This window comes from Thamnophis elegans, chromosome 7, assembly GCF_009769535.1.
Source record: "Thamnophis elegans isolate rThaEle1 chromosome 7, rThaEle1.pri, whole genome shotgun sequence".
Lineage (NCBI taxonomy): Eukaryota > Metazoa > Chordata > Lepidosauria > Squamata > Colubridae > Thamnophis > Thamnophis elegans.
The window spans coordinates 74,369-92,521 of NC_045547.1; the positions used below are offsets into that span (position 1 = coordinate 74,369).

General features: G+C 54.5%; 1 protein-coding gene across 2 annotated transcripts in view; it reads left to right on the plus strand.

Moving 5' to 3' along the window:
• The window catches only part of SBF1 (SET binding factor 1), a 48,407-nt gene that overhangs the window by 11,989 nt on the left and 18,265 nt on the right, over window positions 1-18,153 (plus strand). Inside the window, exons 2-21 of one of the 2 annotated variants that reach the window (XM_032222022.1) lie at window positions 2,364-2,449; window positions 4,664-4,801; window positions 4,941-5,069; window positions 7,572-7,682; window positions 8,839-8,944; window positions 9,169-9,301; window positions 9,427-9,535; window positions 10,700-10,813; window positions 13,590-13,667; window positions 13,851-13,964; window positions 14,310-14,438; window positions 14,560-14,658; window positions 15,112-15,316; window positions 16,183-16,295; window positions 16,712-16,861; window positions 16,950-17,018; window positions 17,124-17,282; window positions 17,374-17,618; window positions 17,715-17,887; window positions 17,977-18,050. In XM_032222022.1, coding sequence (XP_032077913.1) covers window positions 2,364-2,449; window positions 4,664-4,801; window positions 4,941-5,069; window positions 7,572-7,682; window positions 8,839-8,944; window positions 9,169-9,301; window positions 9,427-9,535; window positions 10,700-10,813; window positions 13,590-13,667; window positions 13,851-13,964; window positions 14,310-14,438; window positions 14,560-14,658; window positions 15,112-15,316; window positions 16,183-16,295; window positions 16,712-16,861; window positions 16,950-17,018; window positions 17,124-17,282; window positions 17,374-17,618; window positions 17,715-17,887; window positions 17,977-18,050 — 2,534 coding nt within the window. Of the gene's footprint in view, window positions 1-2,363; window positions 2,450-4,663; window positions 4,802-4,937; window positions 5,070-7,571; window positions 7,683-8,838; window positions 8,945-9,168; window positions 9,302-9,426; window positions 9,536-10,699; window positions 10,814-13,589; window positions 13,668-13,850; window positions 13,965-14,309; window positions 14,439-14,559; window positions 14,659-15,111; window positions 15,317-16,182; window positions 16,296-16,711; window positions 16,862-16,949; window positions 17,019-17,123; window positions 17,283-17,373; window positions 17,619-17,714; window positions 17,888-17,976; window positions 18,051-18,153 lie in introns of both variants that reach the window. The other variant, XM_032222021.1, reaches the window with a different exon arrangement.

Below are 18,153 nucleotides of genomic sequence, written 5' to 3' on the forward strand. Positions count from 1 at the left end.
TGCTCAGAATGAAACAAGAACCCAGATTGTTGGGGGCAATTCATGCTGACTCGGTAAACCGCTTTGAGGGGGCTGTCAAGCACTGTGGAGCGGTATATAAACCTTAGGTGCCCTTCTTACCAGATTCCAGCTTTCTGGTTGGGAAGAATTATCCCCCCCCCCCCCCGCAGAGTCTGAACATTAATCCTGCTTCCTCAGCAGTGATAAATCATATTTTCATTTTGCGTTTGCTAAAATGGATCCGTGGAGGTCTGCTTGTGGCCCTCCGTCTGCAGGGGCCATTCCCCCCCCCCCCGCTTGGGAACCACTGACCCTCTGGCTCCCAGGCCTGAAGGAGGCTTTCTCTTCTGCTTGCAGGAGACGCCCCTCAGGATGGACAGGCTCCTCCATCCTTGCCAAGGGCGGTTTCCTTCGAGGGAAGGAAAACCTTTTCTCCCGCAGTAAATTGCTCTCCTTTTGCTCCAGCGGGACACACACACACGCGCACGCACACACACACACACACACACACACAATATATATATATATATATATATATATATATATATATATATATATATATATATATATATATATATATATATATATATATATATATATATATGTTCAGTCAGCCTAATCGGTAGGTAGGGCTTGCCATGGGGATGTGAGTTGGCTGTGCTTGGGAACGGCCAGGCGGGAAGGCCCTGCCAGGGTGCCTGCAGAGGGCTTGGTTCCTGTGTGGCTTTCCCTTTTCCCATCTGCGGCTGTGCCTTAAATAGAGCTGCTGGGCTGGTGGGTGAAGTCTGGCTGCCTAAAATAATCCCGTGGAGCAGGAGAGGTGCTTCCTGTGTAGCCAGTCCCCAGCTGAGCCGGTCACCTGCGGCTGACCTTCTCCTGGGCTTTGGCCCAAGGCAGGGGAAGAAGCTCAAGCGGCGGTTTAACCGCTCTTCCCTGCGGAGAGGGGCTGTGTGGCCCCAGCCCTGGAGGAGGCGGCCTAGTGGTGAGAGTTGCCGCTGGACACATCCTGGTCCAGATTTCAATAAACGGGGCAAATGGAAGTCAAAGCTGCCTCAGCAGAGCTAAATTAACGGGGGGCCCTTTTTGTTCCTATTTCATAATCAAATTTTGTTACTGTACTTTGAGTACAGCACAACCTGAAGAAAAACCACTACTATTAAAATAATCAGAGCTCTGCCCACATCGCAGTGTTTTCTAGGTGTATCTTGCAATGTGGAACTTCTTCCCAGAAATGATTCCTGTAAGGCAGGGGTCCCCACCTCCCCGGCTGCCATCGTTTTATTTCAGATGGGGGCCCAGTTTGAGAAGGCAAAGCACCTAATTAAAAGGGAGTGGAGTCGGCCTACGAGGTGGTTCCTGCTGAATACAGGGCCTATATTAGGAGAGCCTTAAAAGGTCCCTTGGGGTATTGAAGAATCCGTGCATTGTAAAAAAAAAAAAAGAATGGTGCCACCTTATATCTTCATGCTGGATGTGCAATAATCAAAGGGAAATGGGAAGGAATGGGTTTTTTCTGCCTATGAAGCGAGTGGAGGGAAGAGAGGAAAGAAGGCCAAGGGGAGATCTGCCTGAACCACTTTGCCCCGTGTTCCTTCTTGGCTTCCCATGTCCTCGGCAGTCACCGCTATGATGACCTCCTGACTCCGTCCTTGTCTCTCTGCGGATGCTCAACATCTCAAGCTGTAGCCAACTCCTTGGCCATTCGTTGGGTTGAGCTCCCTCCCCCCCATTACATCTGCGGAAAGGAGGGGGCATGCCTGGATGCCACCTGCCAAGGACCATCCTGCATTTGAGGGTGCCAGAAGCTGGTGGGCTTCTGGGCCTGTGTGTTGCCTGCCTTATAAAGTACTCTCCCTCCTGACATTGGGCCACCTTGATTATGGTTGACGTTTCGGAAGCTCTTCAAGGCCTGGTTAAGTTACCAGGCCATAGCTGGGGCCCCGTGTATTCATTTACGTTGTCCAGTAAAGCATAGTGTTCTTATTATCTTTCCAATAAAATGCCGTCTTAGGCAATCCTTTTCTATGTAAATGTAGTGGGTCCAATAAATACTTGTTTAAGTTACAGTTTGACGTCCATTGATGCTCTTCCTATAGAAGTTGATCATGTGAGTGGGGGGGGGGAGGAAGCAGCGGTTGTGTGAAAAATGATCCTAAGTCGCTTTAGGTCACTCGATTGACTGTTGTAAGTCAAGGACTAAATCTGTAGTGACTAAATCTGGGACTCTTATAATGTGAGGTTTTATCCTCTTGTCAGATCAGGTGATCGTTTCTTCTCTTTCAGTTAGGCGGGAGGAGTTGCTAGAGGGGCCTCCGTCCGGTGCAAGTCCAGGAAGGAGCTAAAACCGCTGCTTTCCTTTGCAGGCAGCAGAGACGGCCAGGGCCAAATACTCCAGCGGTTTCCAGAAAAGGACTGGGAGGACAACCCTTTCCCCCAGGGGATCGAACTGGTGAGTAGGCTGCTGCCCGGGATCAAGGAAGAGCAAAGGACCATGGGAGGTAGAGTGTATTTGGGGTTGCTTTTGTTTAGATCTGGATCGCTATTCCTTCCACTCCAGTCGGTCATACAGTATCAACAGAAGCCGATAGGAACCCCGACCAGCTTCACAGCAGTGCTAAGTGTATATAGTTCAAGTCAGAAAGCAACCACCAACCACCACCACCAGCCCCCGGCAGCATAAGTAAAGCTAGATAAAGGGACATCAACCCAGCTGGGCTTCATGAACTTGGCTGAGTTTCCAGCACTCTCCGGAAGGCCAGCCTCTCCAGGCCCATCTTCTCTCTCACCCCCTCTCTGCCCAGGTGTTTTAGAGCAGTGGTCCCCAACCCCCGGTCCACGGACCGGTGCCGGGCCGTGGAGTACGTGGCACCGGGCCGCGCAGCGGCCGGGGGCCATGATCGCTGCAGCGGCCGGGGGCCATGATCGCTGCAGCGCAAAGGCTCCTGGGCCGTGCGCAAAGGCTCCAGGGAAGAGAGCCCCGCGCAGGTACGCACGTGTGGCCCAAAGCTGACATGTACCTGCGACCCTGCAGATGCCCCCCCATCCCTGCACGCGCTCAGCGGGCCACGGTAAAATTATCAAAGGCTGACTGGTCCGCGGCGATAAAAAGGTTGGGGACCACTGTTCTAGAGGATGGTGTTGCAGCAGGAAAGGCATGTTTCCTGGGTCCCGCAGTCGATAGGTACCATAGCATAGCCCTTCTTCCAGGTCCAATAGGGCAGGTGGAGACTCCTGGAGTAAGGATCCATTCCTTCTTCCTTTCAGGTTGGATCTCTCTTTAATGGACTGTCACCCCCTCCTTCTCGTCCGGCCTCAGGTGCTCTGAGGAATAAGCCAGTCCCCTCTTCTCCGTGGCAGCCCCTCAAGGCTCCAGGAGATCCCCCTGACAGCATACCCTTTCTGTCTGGGGAAGGGCAACTCTCCAGCCCAAGCTTAAGACGGAGCATCTTTAGAACGGCCGGGGGAAACGTGACTGTAACCCCCCCCCCAAATATTCTTTCCTGTTCTAGTTAAGGTGAACCCTGGTTCTCCCCACCCAGACGGCTGCAGACATCAGCCCAAGGCAGAGAGAGGTGACAAGGGGAACCTATTGGGCCTGAGGGAGTGGATTGCGGGTCGGCTGCCTGCCCCTCCTGGCTAACTAGAGCTGCCGTGTGTGTGTGTGTGTGTGTGTGTGTGTGTTGTCCCTTCGTCTCTTAAGGAGCTCTTGGTCCCCACGGCCCCAAACATCGCTGGACCCACCATATTGGGAAATTTCCCTTCAGTGCTTGACTGCCCTGCCTCTCCCCCCTTTTGTGAACAGGGGGGGCCTTTTTAGGATGCAGGCCTGGGCACAGGATGGAAGCGACATTGGATGGTTTCCAGCAAGAGTGGGATGAAGGACGTAGCAATCGCAATGGTGCTTAGACTTACCGTGTTTTCCTGAAATTAAGACAGGGCCTTATTTTCTTTTGATCCCTGAAATAAGCACTTGCCCTTATTTTCAGGGAGGTCTTATTATTTTTGAGGTGCAGGAGGCGGCGAATGTGATCACCTCATGGCTGCTGCTGCTGCTGTGTTGCAATATTTTTGGGGAGGGCTTATTTTACTGCATGCACTCAAAAGCCTCATTGGGCTTATTATTTGGGGAGGTCTTATTTTCGGGAAAACAGGGTATATACTGCTGTACAGTAGTGCTTTATCCCATTCTCTGGGCGGTTTTCAGTATCTGCATTATTTGTCCTCATTTTACCGACCTCGGAAGGATGGAAGGCTGAGTCAACCTTGAGCCCAGTCAGGGTCAAACTGCAGGCTGTGGGCAGAGTTTTCCTGCAATCCTCTATTCTAGCCACTGCACCATCGTGGCTCCATTCTTGGCCTGCTTGACCTGCTGTCAGAGGCATGGTCTGGATGGGCCCCGTGGATTGGGCTGCAATGCACTGTGCTGGCTCCCCTCTTTTCTTTGGGGCTAATGCCGTTCAGTGGTGATGGGAGGGGAGAGGTCCCTTGCTCGAGGCTTTGGGGCCACCCTTTCCTTGCCAAAGGAAGGATTCCTTCTCTGCAGTCAGGTGGGGGGCCCCCAGGTGGAGGAAGAGGGATCCTGGTTTTCCTTTGCTGTGGCGGGAGAGCCAGCTTTCAGAGACAGAACTGGGGGCTGCCCTAACGATGATGTCTCCTTCTGCAGTTTTGCCAGCCAAGCGGATGGCAGCTTTTCAAGGAGAGAAACCCTCCCACGTTCTTCATTGCCGTCCTGACTGACATCAACTCGGAGCGCCATTACTGTGCCTGCTTCACCTTTTGGGAGGCCATTGAAAGCGTCCAGGTAAAGAGAGGCCTTTCCTCTTGAACCCCGTTTGAGGCAAGGATCTCCACTGAATATGGAATAGCTCTCCACCTGCACCGGTCCCCGGTGGGCAGCTCAGCCAGCAGGCTTAGGTAACCACTCCTTTCCCCTCCAGCAGCTGCAGAACCGCTGGAGGAAGGAGGAAGTGGAGGAGCTGGAGGTGAGCGCGCTCGTCCATCCCTTGCAGCTCTTTGCCCCAAAGAGTTTGGTGCTCGTGTCTCGGCTGGACCACACCGAGGTTTTCCGGGTAAGACTTGCTGGGCAGTTTGGCAAACTGACCTCTGCCTAGGGTGGGCCATGGTTTACCGTCTGTTATCTCTCAGCCACCCGGGCTCTCCCTTCTTATCTTTTGAATTGTACTGTTAAGCCTATAGAAAGTTCAGCTTGTCCAGAACTAGGAGAGGCAAACAGAGCATTTACAAGGCTATAAAGCCTTCTGAAATGCCAGCCGTCTGAGTGATGGAGGCTCCACGAAGTCAGGCTGCAGAACCCTTTTTTCAGGATCCGAGTGGGAAGAAGCCGGGGTGGGGGTTGGTCCCTGAATTCAGCCCCAGCTTCGATGCCAGAATCCACCTGACAGCAGAGCCATCCATGACTCTCCAGCCTCTGCCTGAATTGCTGAGCCAAATGTAGTTTCCTCCGACTTCGGGGAACTAAATATTTTTATTCAGTGCATCTCTCTCCTTCAATGGGTGTGGATAATAACGGAGCTTTTCCTAGTGAAGATGCTGGTTTCTATGACAGCCTTGGGGGAGCCACATGCACAGCTGATTCTGCAGGTGGGCAGCAGAATCCTGCACTGAGCAAGGAATGGGAGGACCTGTGTGGTTCTGCCCAATTCTGTGATCAGATGATGGTGCGCTGCCTCTCACCGTGGGGTTTCAGCCTGAAGACCCAAGGATCTGGGTCTAAGGATGGTACCTTCTGAGAAGGAAAGGCCCTTTTCCAGGGCTTTCCTTGGATCTGTAACTCCAAGATCTTATCCTTAAGATCCCCACAACCGATACTGAGACAGAAGTAGAAAATTATCTATTTTGGTTTAAGATAAACTAAAACATCGAATTTGGTTCTCCTTGGATCCTCCAGGGCGAGAGCCTAACCAGCCGCCACCACGTCTTAATTTTGCCACCTCCCTAACACCCCTGCTGGAGGCTCGTGAGAGCTTGTGTTTGCATGAAAGGCCTTGTTATGCCCGAGATGATGTGCGCACGCTAAAATACCCCAGCCTGGCGGGAGGTGGTTAGCTGTAAGCCAAAGTAGCCCCAGTCTTCAGTTAAACAGGCCTTCCCGGGAAATCAGGCTGAGACTAAAAAACTGTCAACGCTGGGGGGGGGGGGAGCCCCAAAGCACGGCCCTGTTTGTCCCCCTGCAAAGAGCGATTTAAAAGGACATGCCAGATCTCAGGGCCGAATGCCCCAGATGCTGTTTTTCTCTTGCCCAGACTGTGAGACCCCCACTGCCATCTGGGCAGCTTGGGAAAGGCCAGTTATCCAGCAGGGAGACCAGGCAGCCCTGGGGGAACGGGGTCAGGAGAGACGCCAGCTGAATGAGGTTGGCAAACTAGTCCCACGTCGGGTTAAACATCTTTTGTTTATTGTGTGTGGTTTTTATTTATTCTCCTATGAAAAAATAAGTATAACCCATGTAAACCCTAACATGTGGGAAGAAATCAGTTTTTTATTTTCATTTGAATGGTATATAGAAGTGATGTAATTGGGAAAAAAACCTATGAAAAATTGACTATGCAATTGTTTATTTAAGAAAATTAACAGGCGTGGGTAGTCCTCATTTAGTGACCACAACTGGGACCAGAAATTCTTCTGCTAAGTACCATGGTTGTTAAGTGAGACGTCACGTGACTGTGAAGTTGCAATATCACTGCTGGTTTCTCCACTGACTCTATTTGTTGAAAGATGCCTGTGAAGCACACCAGAACGACTTTGAATGGCAACTAAACAGGGTGGCCAATAATGTCATTTTCTTCTGTGAAAAGAGTACGCTCCTTGGCTCTTATCCCCCCTGGCTTCAGCCCCCCCCCGGCAGATACGACCTCAGGGAGGCCTTCCTTATGACCGTCTCCACGTCCCTGAGGTTGACGGAGGCCCCGCTTCAGCTGGGGGGGGAGGCTTTGAGGCCTTTCTCATATGCAGAGCCCCTTCCACATCACAATCTCTCTCTCTCTCTCTTTCTCTCTCTCTCTCTCTCTCTCTCTCTCTCTCTCTCTCTCTCTCTCTCTCTCACACACACACACACACACACACACACACACACACACACACCAGCTGCTCCAGGGCCTTCTGTTTCGACAACAGTTAACCGAGATCAAAATTCCTTCGCTGTCAGTTGTGGTTGCAAAGCATGCGACCACATTGGTTTTGCAATGGGAATCCTGGCCCTCCTTGTTGTGTTGTTAAGTGTGGACCAAGTAGCCTCTTCTGCCTGGGGAGGTACAGCCCGGTCCAGAATGGGGGAGGAGCCGCTCATCTTGCTAGAGGTGAGCGTGACCCTCCCCATCCAGACCGGAGAAGGGCCGCCCTGGGCTGGGCAGAGGCAGGGCTGGCAACAGGCTCCTGTTAACCGCTGGTGCAGAGCGAGCGGAGGCTCTTTCCCACTTTGCAAACGGAACGCTGTCCTGGGAGAGCACCCTGTTGCTGCTGCTGAGCCCAGTATCTCCCGTCAGGGCGCCCCTTGCTTCTGATGGGTGCCTTCGGCTGAGCCCCCCACCCCCCGTCTCCCTTGCCCCCCACAGAACTGCCTGGGGCTGATCTACACCATCTATGTGGACGGACTGAGCACCTCTCTAGAGACCGTGGTTGGGAATCTCCTGACGTGCACCATCCCCATTACGGGGGGCTCCCAGGTGAGTTCCGCACCTGCCCCACATGGCTGACCCTCCAGTGACCCATGCCCAGGGCAGAGCGAGTTTTTTGGGCAGAGGGAGGGCTATGCATGCCCAGGCACACCTCACTTCTCTTCTGTTGGCCAGCCTTGCTGTGGTTTTGAAAGGCCGACGCCTGGCAGCACGGAGGGTTTCTCCAGATCAGGCCCTGAGGGGGGCTGGGGCTGGGGGGGTGCTGTGATGGCTTCCCCCCTGCAGGGGAGTTTGGCTTTGGGGGCATTTCCAGGGACCAACCGTCTTTTTGCAGCTGGCTCTTCATTTTTCATTAGAGGGGCTTCTAAAATGTGGCTATTGCTTATTAACTCACCGGTTTTATTCCTTTTATTTGTTATTCGCCAAAAATAACGCAGCTCCCTGGGGCCACAAGCTGCTCTGGCCTCTCTCTGCCTTCTGCGTAGCTTGCAGCAGCCTTGCCAGCCCTCCAGGACACTCCTGATAGGCAGGCCCTTCTGGGGGCTGCCCCAGTTAGTGCTGCCCCCCTCCTCCTCCCCCTCCACCGCTTTGTGCTGCTGCCCTGTGGCCCTTGGCTGCGTGTATGCGTGCGTGTGCTTGCTGCCTCTTTGTCGCTTGGCCTTCGGTCTGTCCTGTGCTGTGTTTCTAACTGATTGTGCTGTGTTTCTGTCTGTCTCTATCTCAGCCTGACCTGGATGACGAAGCAGCGGTATGCACGACTTTTCTCTCCTCGGGGCTGCCTCCCCCCCCCCCCAAGAGGAGGCCTGGGGTGGCCAGGAGCAGCTCCCTGGCCCTTTTGGCGTGTGCTAGGGAGAGAGAGAGAGAAAGAGGATGTGTGAGGCCGGGGGAAGGCAGGCAGGGTGCTAGAAACTGAGCTGGATTGGACCTTTTGCTGCAGGGCCCAGAAGGGGCCTGGGATTCTCCAGAGGCCGATTGTGCAGGCCCTTTCCCAGCCATGGCGGCTTTGCACCTGACGGGGCGAGACATGTTTTTCAGCAGACCTGAGAACCTCTCTGGAGTCCTGCCAGGTTGTCTTCTACAGCCTCTCCTGTGACAGGAGGAAGGGCCAAGAGCCGATTTCCCAGAACCAGCTTCGGTTCTTTGGCCTCTGCAGCCTCTGACCCCGGGGCCTTGTCTTTCTCCCCCCCCCCCCTCCTTGTTGCAGAGGACAATTTCCCTGGGTGCAGGCGACAGGCAGGTGATCCAGACGCCCATCAGCGACTCTCTCCCCGTCAGCAACTGCAGCGTGGCTCTCCTCTTCCGGCAGCTAGGTGGGGCCGCTCAGGCTGCTCTTGGCCCTCCATGCTGTTGCCGCCCTTGGGAGAGCTGACCCCAGGGCTCGGAAACCTCCAGGCCCTTGGTCCTGGGAGGCCGCAGCGTCTCCAGATAAGAAAGAGGCTCTGCCGGAGGGAGGCGGGAGGGTCTTCTGTGGGCGGCTGCGTCCCAGCGCAGGAGGGTCCCCTGGCGAACCTCAGAGACCATCCTCTTCCTCCAGGAATCACCAATGTGCTGATTCTCTTCTGCGCGGCCCTGACTGAGCATAAGATCCTCTTCCTCTCCAGCAGCTACCAGAGGCTGACCGATGCCTGTCGCGCCCTGCTCGCCCTCCTCTTCCCCCTGAAGTACAGGTCAGTAAAGAGAGGCTCAGCGGCTGGCGCTGCCTCCAGCTGCCACTCTTGGACTAACTGGGCCCCAAGCTGGGCCGTAGAGCCTTTCCTTGAGAGGGTCCGCTTTGTGGGTCTCTCTGCTGCAGCTTCACGTACGTGCCCATCCTGCCCGCCCAGCTGCTGGAGGTCCTCAGCACACCCACCCCCTTCATCATCGGGGTCAGCTCTGTCTTCCAGTCAGAGACCCAAGAGCTGGTGAGTGGAGCGTCCGCCTGGACATCGGGAAGCATAGCAGGCCTGGGATCGGGAGGCCAGGCTTTGGGACGGGCTGGGTTTCCTAGTGGGCAGCTCCTTTCCCTGTTCCTGTCTCCTGGAAGGGCATTCCTCCTGAGCTGCCCTCCAGGCAGGGCTTCTTCTGCAGCTAGCATGGGGGCCCCTCCAGTCGTGGGATTGCAACTCTGGCACTCGGCAGATCCGCCTCCGGCCACCTGTAGCTTCCTGCTGGCTTCTCCACTGACTTCGCTTGTTGGGAGCCAGAAGGAAGCTGCGGTCACGTGAGGTCCCTGCTGAAAGGCAGCAGCAGCAGAAGAAGAAGGTCGCAAGAGTGCAGGACTCTTTAGCTTAGACTGAAGATGGAGGGGATAAGAACATGGAAATAGCCCCCTTAGATGAAGCCCATCTTGATGCAGCCCTCGGTTTCTCCCACTGGCCGACCACATAGCTCTGTGGTGCCAGTGAGAAGGAGGTGGGCTGCCCCTTTCCCGTCACCCTTCCCCTGCAGTGGGTCTCTGGCAGGAGGCTGCCCCAAGATGGAGGAATGCCTGGAAACCTCCCTGAATTCCTCCCGTTCCCCAGTTACTTCATCTCCACCCTGCCTTGAGGAAATGAGCGCAGGGTGAGGAGGTTCCCCCCCTCGTCTGCTTCGAGCCTCTTCCTGGTCAGCTTCACAGAGGCCCTTGTGCTGGGGGTGTAACAGAGAGGAGACGTTCTCCACACCTGGAGGGTGGGGGTGGATTGACATCTGGGGCTCAGTCATCCAGGAAAACCAGGTGGGGGCAGCAGGCGGGGGGGCAGCGAGCGAAGGGGTAGAAAATTCATAGCAGATGAAAGGTAACATTTCCTTACAGAATTTGGCCTCACAAAATGGTGTTGGTCACCGACGGGCAGTGAAAGGAAGAAAGAGTTGTTGGCACGACTACTATTTTGCCTTGAGTGCCATGGCTGCCAGGGCTTTGGGCTGAATCCCATAAGAGCCCGTTTGGCCGCCTGGGAGCACCCAAGGGATGGCGTCCTGGGCTCTCGCGTTCTCTCCCTGCCCCTCTCCGGGAAGACGTCCTGGGTCTCGCTTGTGGGGAAGCTTTGAGTTAGTTGGGCCCGGCAGAGGCCCTGGACATGAGAGCCCTTTGTCGCTTTTCCCAGCTGGACGTGATCATCGCAGATCTCGATGGAGGGACGGTCACCATCCCGGAGTGCATCCACATCTCTCTGCTGCCTGAGCCTCTCCTCCATCAGACGTGCGAAGCCCTCTCGATGGTGAGTGTTTCTCCCAGGGGGCCTGGAGAACCCTCTCCGAGTGGCAGCAGAAGCAGGCAAGGGCACAGCGTAGATGGAGGGACACCAAAGGCGCCGCCATGCCTGGTGCTTTGTTTCTGAGCACAGGGAGCTTTGATCCTATCCTCCGAAGCCACTTCTGCAGAAGGCAGTTGGTGCTCAGGGAGGGAACCTCCCTTGTTCCCTGCGTAATGCCGGACCGAGGAGGCTTTCAGAAACTATTTGGAGTGGTACAATTGGTGGCAGGCTCAGGTGTTTTTCTACTCTTAGAGAGCTGTAGGGTGGTGTTTAACTCTGCTTATTTCCTTGTTCGGGGAACATTTGTACAGTTTCAAGGTATTTTTGCTCAGCTGTCTTACATAAATTGCTGGACATGTAAGGTGGTTCATAAATTCTTTTGTAAAACTGTCACCAATTTGATTAAAACCAAATTAAAGTAAAGCATTAAAGCAAAGTAATGGAATCTCTGTTTAAGGTATTTTTCCCCATCCCTTTCCGAAAGAGTTGAGAAAACTCTGGGCTTCAGATTAATAGGTTGTTTCAAACAAAGGAAAGGCGAAGTAAATGTTTTAGTCTGGAAAAGCCGGGATTCGGTTGTGCCTACGGACGTAACATTTATGCCCACCATACTGTCCACTTGTGGGGTAATAACAGAAAAGGCCTGAAAACAATGAAAGCGCGTGAGAAAGGAGGAAAGGAGGTGCAGGTAACGTCTCTTTATTCTGTTTCTTCCTTGCCAACCATCTTTGTTGCAATTACACCACTCATAAATGTCTTCATTACCTTTTGGGTTGTAATTTCTCCCCTCTTTTTCAGGGTCAATTTCATCCAACCACAACTTTTGAGATTCTCTTTTTCTTCCTGCATTTGTTTTGCAATTTAATCCTCATTTTCTTTTTCCTCTTGATGTTAGCAAACCACCCCTAGCATCCTGTCCATTCCCTTCAACATCCAGTCCACATTTATTCATCCCTTTTTCATTCTTGGCATCCCTTCTGTGTCAAGAAATAGCATTTACCTGTGAACTGGTGGGGAGAGGACCACCCTCCCCCCCCACCAGCTTGCAAGCAAGTCCCTCGATTCAAGATTCCCCCTTTCTCTCTCTGCAATTTTTCTGTAATCCAAACTGTCAATTTTGTCATCTCAGTCAGCTCCATCAACTTCACCATTCGTTCATTCTTTCGTTGCAAGTAACGTCAAATCTTCCCACCACTAGGCATCCTATTGAAATCGTGCTGCTGTTATTTTAGTTATATATATATATAAAATAGGCAGGGCCCAAGGCGCTGACTATATAGAGAGGCCTCAGAGTCGATCCAGCAAACAGTGGCAGGGTGTAATTTGCAGGCAGGAAGAGCATATCCTGGATGCCACAGCCAGATAGCTGGCATTGTGTGCAGGAATATCTGCCCAGAATGGGCATGGAATAAGGGCCCCTGGAACATCTGCAGCCTTCTGGCCTTCCAGGACGGCCCTTTAGATCCGGGCTCTCTGGCTTCCCTTCAGGGGGGGGGGGGGCACCCTGTGCTGGAGGGGGAACGTTGAGTGAGAGACACTGTTCGTCTTCTTGTTTTTTAGTATTTATTTAATCGTTGTTAATTTTAATATTTTAATATATATGCTTTTTAATCATTGTTAGCTACTTTGGATAGTGAGATGAGCAAGTGATAAATTTAATAAAAGAATGAATAAATACACAGGTCAGAAAATCCTTTGTTAAAATTTCAACTTTAGAAATCTTAGGATCCACATTTTCTGAGATCCAAATCATACCTATTCTTGAAAGTGATCTATGTCTTTCTGAAAAATAACTACAATCTCTAGATTTACCACTTTTTATGTCTCACTAATGCTGAATTATCTATCAAAACCCCAGAAAACCCTGATGTTCTGTATAATAGCGGAGAAATCATTCCATTATAATCTACAATTTTCACAGGGAAAACAGGGTTATAGTTTTATATATAGAATAGTTTTAGAAGTTCTTTACACACGCACACACACACGCACACCTTCGTAATAAGATCCTCGTGTAAGGTAATTATGCCTTGTTTTAATTTTTTTTTAAGAGTGAAACTTTTTTTTCTCTTCTGAAGAACACCATTTGCTCCACTTATATTCCACATTTTCAGAAGAAGGAAAAATGTCTTTGTATATATAATAACATACTTCTGCCCGCCCTGTGGCCTGGAAGTGAGAATATCAGGAGAGAGAAAGAAGACTGAATAGAGTGAAATATTTCCCTTAAGGCTCGGGGTGCCTGAAGGAGGTGGTGGAGGAGCCCCAGCCAGGAAAGATTAAGTGCGTCACTTTTAGCCCCTTTTTATTAACTGCACAAAAAGTGGAGGAGGAGGATACCTTTGAAGCCACAGGAGAGGGGCCGTTGAAAGGTCACCTGGCCTTGTGTCCAGTGCAGTTGGGTTGGGGCCCGTCAACAACCGGACGGGCGGAGTGACGGAACCGAGAAGACCTTTCTCCAAGGCTGCTGTAGAGAGTAAGGAAGGTGATCTCGGTGGAAACAGGCAAAAACCGATACCTTGGCAAAAAGGGTTTTTTTTCAAGGTCCAGGTGACATTTGGGCGTGGGTCAGGCAGGCCCCTCCCTGGTTTCACTGGAGTGTAAGAATGGGGAAGAGGTACAGCAGCACAAGCAGAGGAGTAAGTTGCGTTTGCTTTACAAGTTGTGACCCTGGAGAGAGGGCGATTGGGGGACACCCCCCCCCCTCATTTGAACACATTCCCTGGCTTTGTCTGAGCAGGTCTTGGATCCAGAGTTGGAGATGGCAGATCTGGCCTTCCCACCCTCCACCATCTCTGCTTCCTCCCTCAAGATGCAGGTAAATGAGAGCCTCTGAGCTGGCTGGGCTTTGGGCTTCTCCGCCCCAAGGAGTCTTCCTTGGGCTGCAGGGATGCTCAATGCACAGCTCTGCAAAGGGGCTGCGGGATGCAGGGGTCTTTCAGGACCGCAGCCGATGCTTCCCGTTCCCCTCTGACCTTCTCCCTCACCTGTCCGGCTGCAGGATAAGGAGGTCCGGGCAGTCTTCCTCCGCCTGTTTGCCCAGTTGCTGCAGGGCTACCGCTGGTGCCTGCACATCATCCGTATTCACCCGGAGCCCGTCATTCGCTTCCACAAGGTAGGCTGTGGAGGAGAGTGGTCAGAGCAAGCAGCCACGGGGTTGAATTCTCTCTGGTCCACGCGGTATAGAAAGCTTGCTCCGGGGGGCTTTTAGTAGTGACATGTCCCAGGCGTCCAACACTTAGCAGCGGGTGATGGAGCTGAGGTTCCAGGATTTGATGCCCAGCAGGGTGGAAGCTGGTGGCGCTGGGAATGTTTCTTTCCCTCATCCAGAGCTGGGTCGGGTCCATTTCTCAGCCGGGGCGATGGATTCCGCGGTCTCAGGAGAGGGCTGTTCTGTGGGCCTCTGGCCTTCCCCCTCAGCACCGGTCCCCTTCCCAGGCTCCTCTTTCCCTTGCTGCAGGCCGCCTTCCTCGGGCAGAGGGGGCTGGTGGAAGACGAGTTCCTCCCCAAGGTGCTGGAGGGCATGGCCTTCGCAGGCTTTGTGACCGAGAGGGGGCCCCCCTACCGAGAGACGGACTTGTTTGATGAGGTGAGAGGCTTGTGGGGAAGGGCTCTGGGGCACCCCCCCAACCCCCGATGCTCCAGCTGTTTGGTGAGTGTGGGTGCACGCACGTTAGAGGGCTTAAAGAAAACTTTCCTTCCTTTCCTAGCTTGTGGCCAGTGAAGCCAAACGGATGCAGGCCGATGAAGGAAACAAGGCAAAGGTTCTGCGTCACATCAAGGAGCTGGCAGAGCAGCTCTACAAAAATGTATGCTGACTTAGCCCTGGGTGTAAGGAAGTGTATCAGCCCTGCGGGCAGATGCCCTGCGTGGCATCCTTACTCCCCCCCCCCTCCCCCCGGGAGAGCACCAGCCTCTCCTGTTTTGTTCCCGCTTTGAGGATTGGCCAGGGGGTGCTGGCCCTGCGCTGCACAGGCGCTTGACTGGGATCCCCCCTTCCCCCCGGTGTCCCTCGCATACACAGGCTCCGAATCAGCGGGTGGCTTTTTGGCATCCAGCTGCACATCCCTGTTCTTGCTAAAGTCTTGTCAAGCAGATTGTCCCGTAATGGCGAATCAGCCTGCCCGATTCTGTCGTGGGCAGGAGAGATGCTGACCCTGGCTGGACATTTGGAGGGCTCAGCTTGCTTGGGTGGTGATGACCTTGATCCTGGCACAGGCAGCGGCCGCCCTTAACCTTTGCTGCCGCCTCTGTCGATCCAGGAGAACCCTTACCCTGCCGTGACCATGCATAAGGTGCAGAAGCCCACGGAGGGCTGCCACCTGCGCCTGCACCAGAGGCCGTTCCCCCATTTGGACGAAGGGACCATCCAGTGGATTGTTGACCAGGCCACGGCCAAACAGCAGACAGCGCCTCCTTTGGTGAAGGCGGAGAAGAAAGCCATGGTGCCATCCGGGCCACCCCTGGGTACGTGGGTGTCAGCCACTGGCGCCGGTTGCAGCCCTGGGTGGTCCCCTGGGGAATTCAGAGGCTCCCTTGTTGGAGCAAGTGCCCCAGGCTGGGTCTATGGGCAGTTGGGAGGCGTTTAGAGAAAGGAATAAGGACAGAGGGGGCCCTGGGGAGATCTCAGCCCAGCCTGTCTCTCCGGGGCCATGCAGAGAAGCAGGATATCAGTCTAAAGCATGAATGGATAACTAAAAGGATCCCATTTGAGTCAGAGTTCTGAAAGGGATGGTCGGCCTTACCTTCGGCATGCAGGGTGGGTCTCAGAGGCCCCGATCTCCCCTTCAGACAACTGCCGGCTTTAATAAGGCAGGAGCCCCAAGGCAGGATCCGGCAAGGACCGTCTCACCTTCTGGGTCATACCAGCGCCACTGCAGCTCCTCGGCAGGTGCCCCTGTCTCAGGAGATGCGGTGTCACCATCCGGATTAGCCTCCTTTCTCGCCGGTCTAGATCTGGTGACAGCAAATTCATTGAATGGCCTTTGGTTCCGCTCTCACGGACGGCTTTGTAATGACCTGGTCTTACCTTCCCCGCCTTCATGCTGAACCCTCCGTATTCCCCAGCCGTTCCTATGGAAGGGGCTGCTCTCCTCCTCCTCGCCTGACCCTTCTGGTGGCCTCTGCAGTCTGCCTCTTTGCCAGCTCCGCAGTCTCCTCTCTCAGCTTCAGGAGCTTTGAAAAGCTGCAGGGAAGAGAAGGATTGCAAAGCATGGAGGCGCCTGAAGGCCCCCCGCTGGCCTGGGTGGGGGCTGCTGCTGGCGGTTCTCCTGCCCAGTTTTGGGGCGCTTTCCCGGAACCTCCAGGCAGAGGCTGGCTTTTCTCTCTTCCAGGGACCCTCACGGAGCGGAACGGGATGCTCCTGGCCAACAGTGCCCGGCGGCTGGAGGTGGTCAGGAACTGCATCTCCTTCGTCTTTGAGAGCAAGATGCTAGAAGCCAAAAAAGTGAGAGCCAGGGGAGGGGAGGGGGGTCCCTCCCTGGGATAGGCAGCCATCCTTCCCTCCACAAAGGTCTCTGCCGAGGTTGAGATCTGGCAACAGAGGTGTGTAATGTTAGAGGGCACTTTCTATTGCAGAAGCTTTTCAAAAGGAGGGGCCCTTCATCTCTTAAAGAGAGGCTTTAAACAGGAGCCAGAGCAGTTGCTGGATGCTTTCCCTCTGACCTGGGGGTGTAAAGCAGGACAGAAGCCCCAGAATACAGGTTGCCGGGTGGGGGGGTTGGGAGTAGGGGAGGAGAATTGGCTGGCAACTGGGGCCCCCTCCCAAGAGCGGAGCCCCCACTGGCCTCAGGCTTCCCCAGAGCAGGACGGGGGGGGGGCGATGCGGGGCTCCTGCTGAGCGCTGCCCGCTTTGCCTTGCAGCTCCTGCCGGCTGTGCTGCGGGCTATGAAGAGCCGGGCCGCTCGCCACTGCCTCACCCAGGAGCTGAACCTCCACGTGCAGCAGAACAGGGCCATGCTGGACCACCAGCAGTTTGATTTCATTGTGCGGATGATGAACTGCTGCCTGCAGGTGTGGCTGGAGGTCTGGGGACCCCTCCCCACCCCAGCACCCGGCTTCCTTGCGGCTGAACTGCAGCACTGCTCTTATCTCATCACAGGACTGCAACGCTGCAGACGAGCACGGGGTCGCTGCTGCGCTTCTGCCTTTGGTCACTGCCTTTTGCCGCGTAAGTAGCCGGGCTGGCATTGGTGGTGGCCGAGGAGGGACGGGAGATGGGCATCCCCCCCTGCTCAAGGCACCCCTCCCTTCCTTTCCCTTTGCCGTCCTCCAGAAACTCAGCCCGGGAATCACCCAGTTTGCCTACAGCTGTGTGCAGGAACACCTGGTGTGGACCAACCTTCAATTTTGGGAAGCCATGTTCTACAGTGATGTGCAGAACCACATCCGGGCTCTCTACCTGGAGAGTAACGAGGAGGACTCTGCGGAGCAGGTAGAGCTGAGCTCAGGAGGAGCAGAGGGTGGGGGGCTTTTGAGGCAGCCTCCTCCCGGCTCATCCTCTGGATCGTTTCCCTGAATCCCAGGTGGCCGAGGAGGAGTCAGCTCTGGATATCGCTGCCGTGCAGTGCCGTCTTTGGCCCACCATGAGCCGGGAGAAGCAGCAGGAGCTCATTCAGAAGGAAGAGAGCACCGTCTTCAGCCAAGCCATCCACTATGCCAACCGCATGAGCTACCTCCTGCTGCCTCTGGACACCAGTAAGAACAGGCTCCTGCGGGGCGCTGGACTTGGAGACGCCGAGAGCGTCAGCAACAGCTTAATCACCAGCAGGTAGCGTCCCACTGAGCCAGGCGAGGGCAGGGCGGAGGCACAGGTTGGGGAGAAGGAGGAGGGTGGTTGTGCTCAGGGGCCTCTCTGCCTCCTCAGCATCGCTGGCAGCGTGGCGGACAGCTACGACACCGAGAGCGGCTTTGAGGATGCCGAAAGCTCCGACGTGGCCAACTACGTGGTACGGTTCATCAACCGCTTTGTGGACAAGGTCTGCACAGAGAGCGGCGTCACCAACGAGCACCTCAAGGGGCTGCATGTCATGATCCCAGGCAGGTGCCCCCTGAGTCGAGAGTGGTCGGGAGGGGACGGTGGTGGCGCGGAGAGGGGCTCTCATCGCCTTCTCTCCTGCCACCCCCAGACATCGTCCAGATGCACATCGAAACCCTGGATGCCGTGCACCGAGAGAGCAAAAGGCTTCCTCCAATACAGAAGGTGAGCGCTCCAGTCTGGGCCCCTGGGGAAGGAGCTGCCCGCAGGGGTGGGGTGGGTAACCTTAGTTCCTGCAGGCTCATCGGCCTTCTGGCTAGAGGTGAGC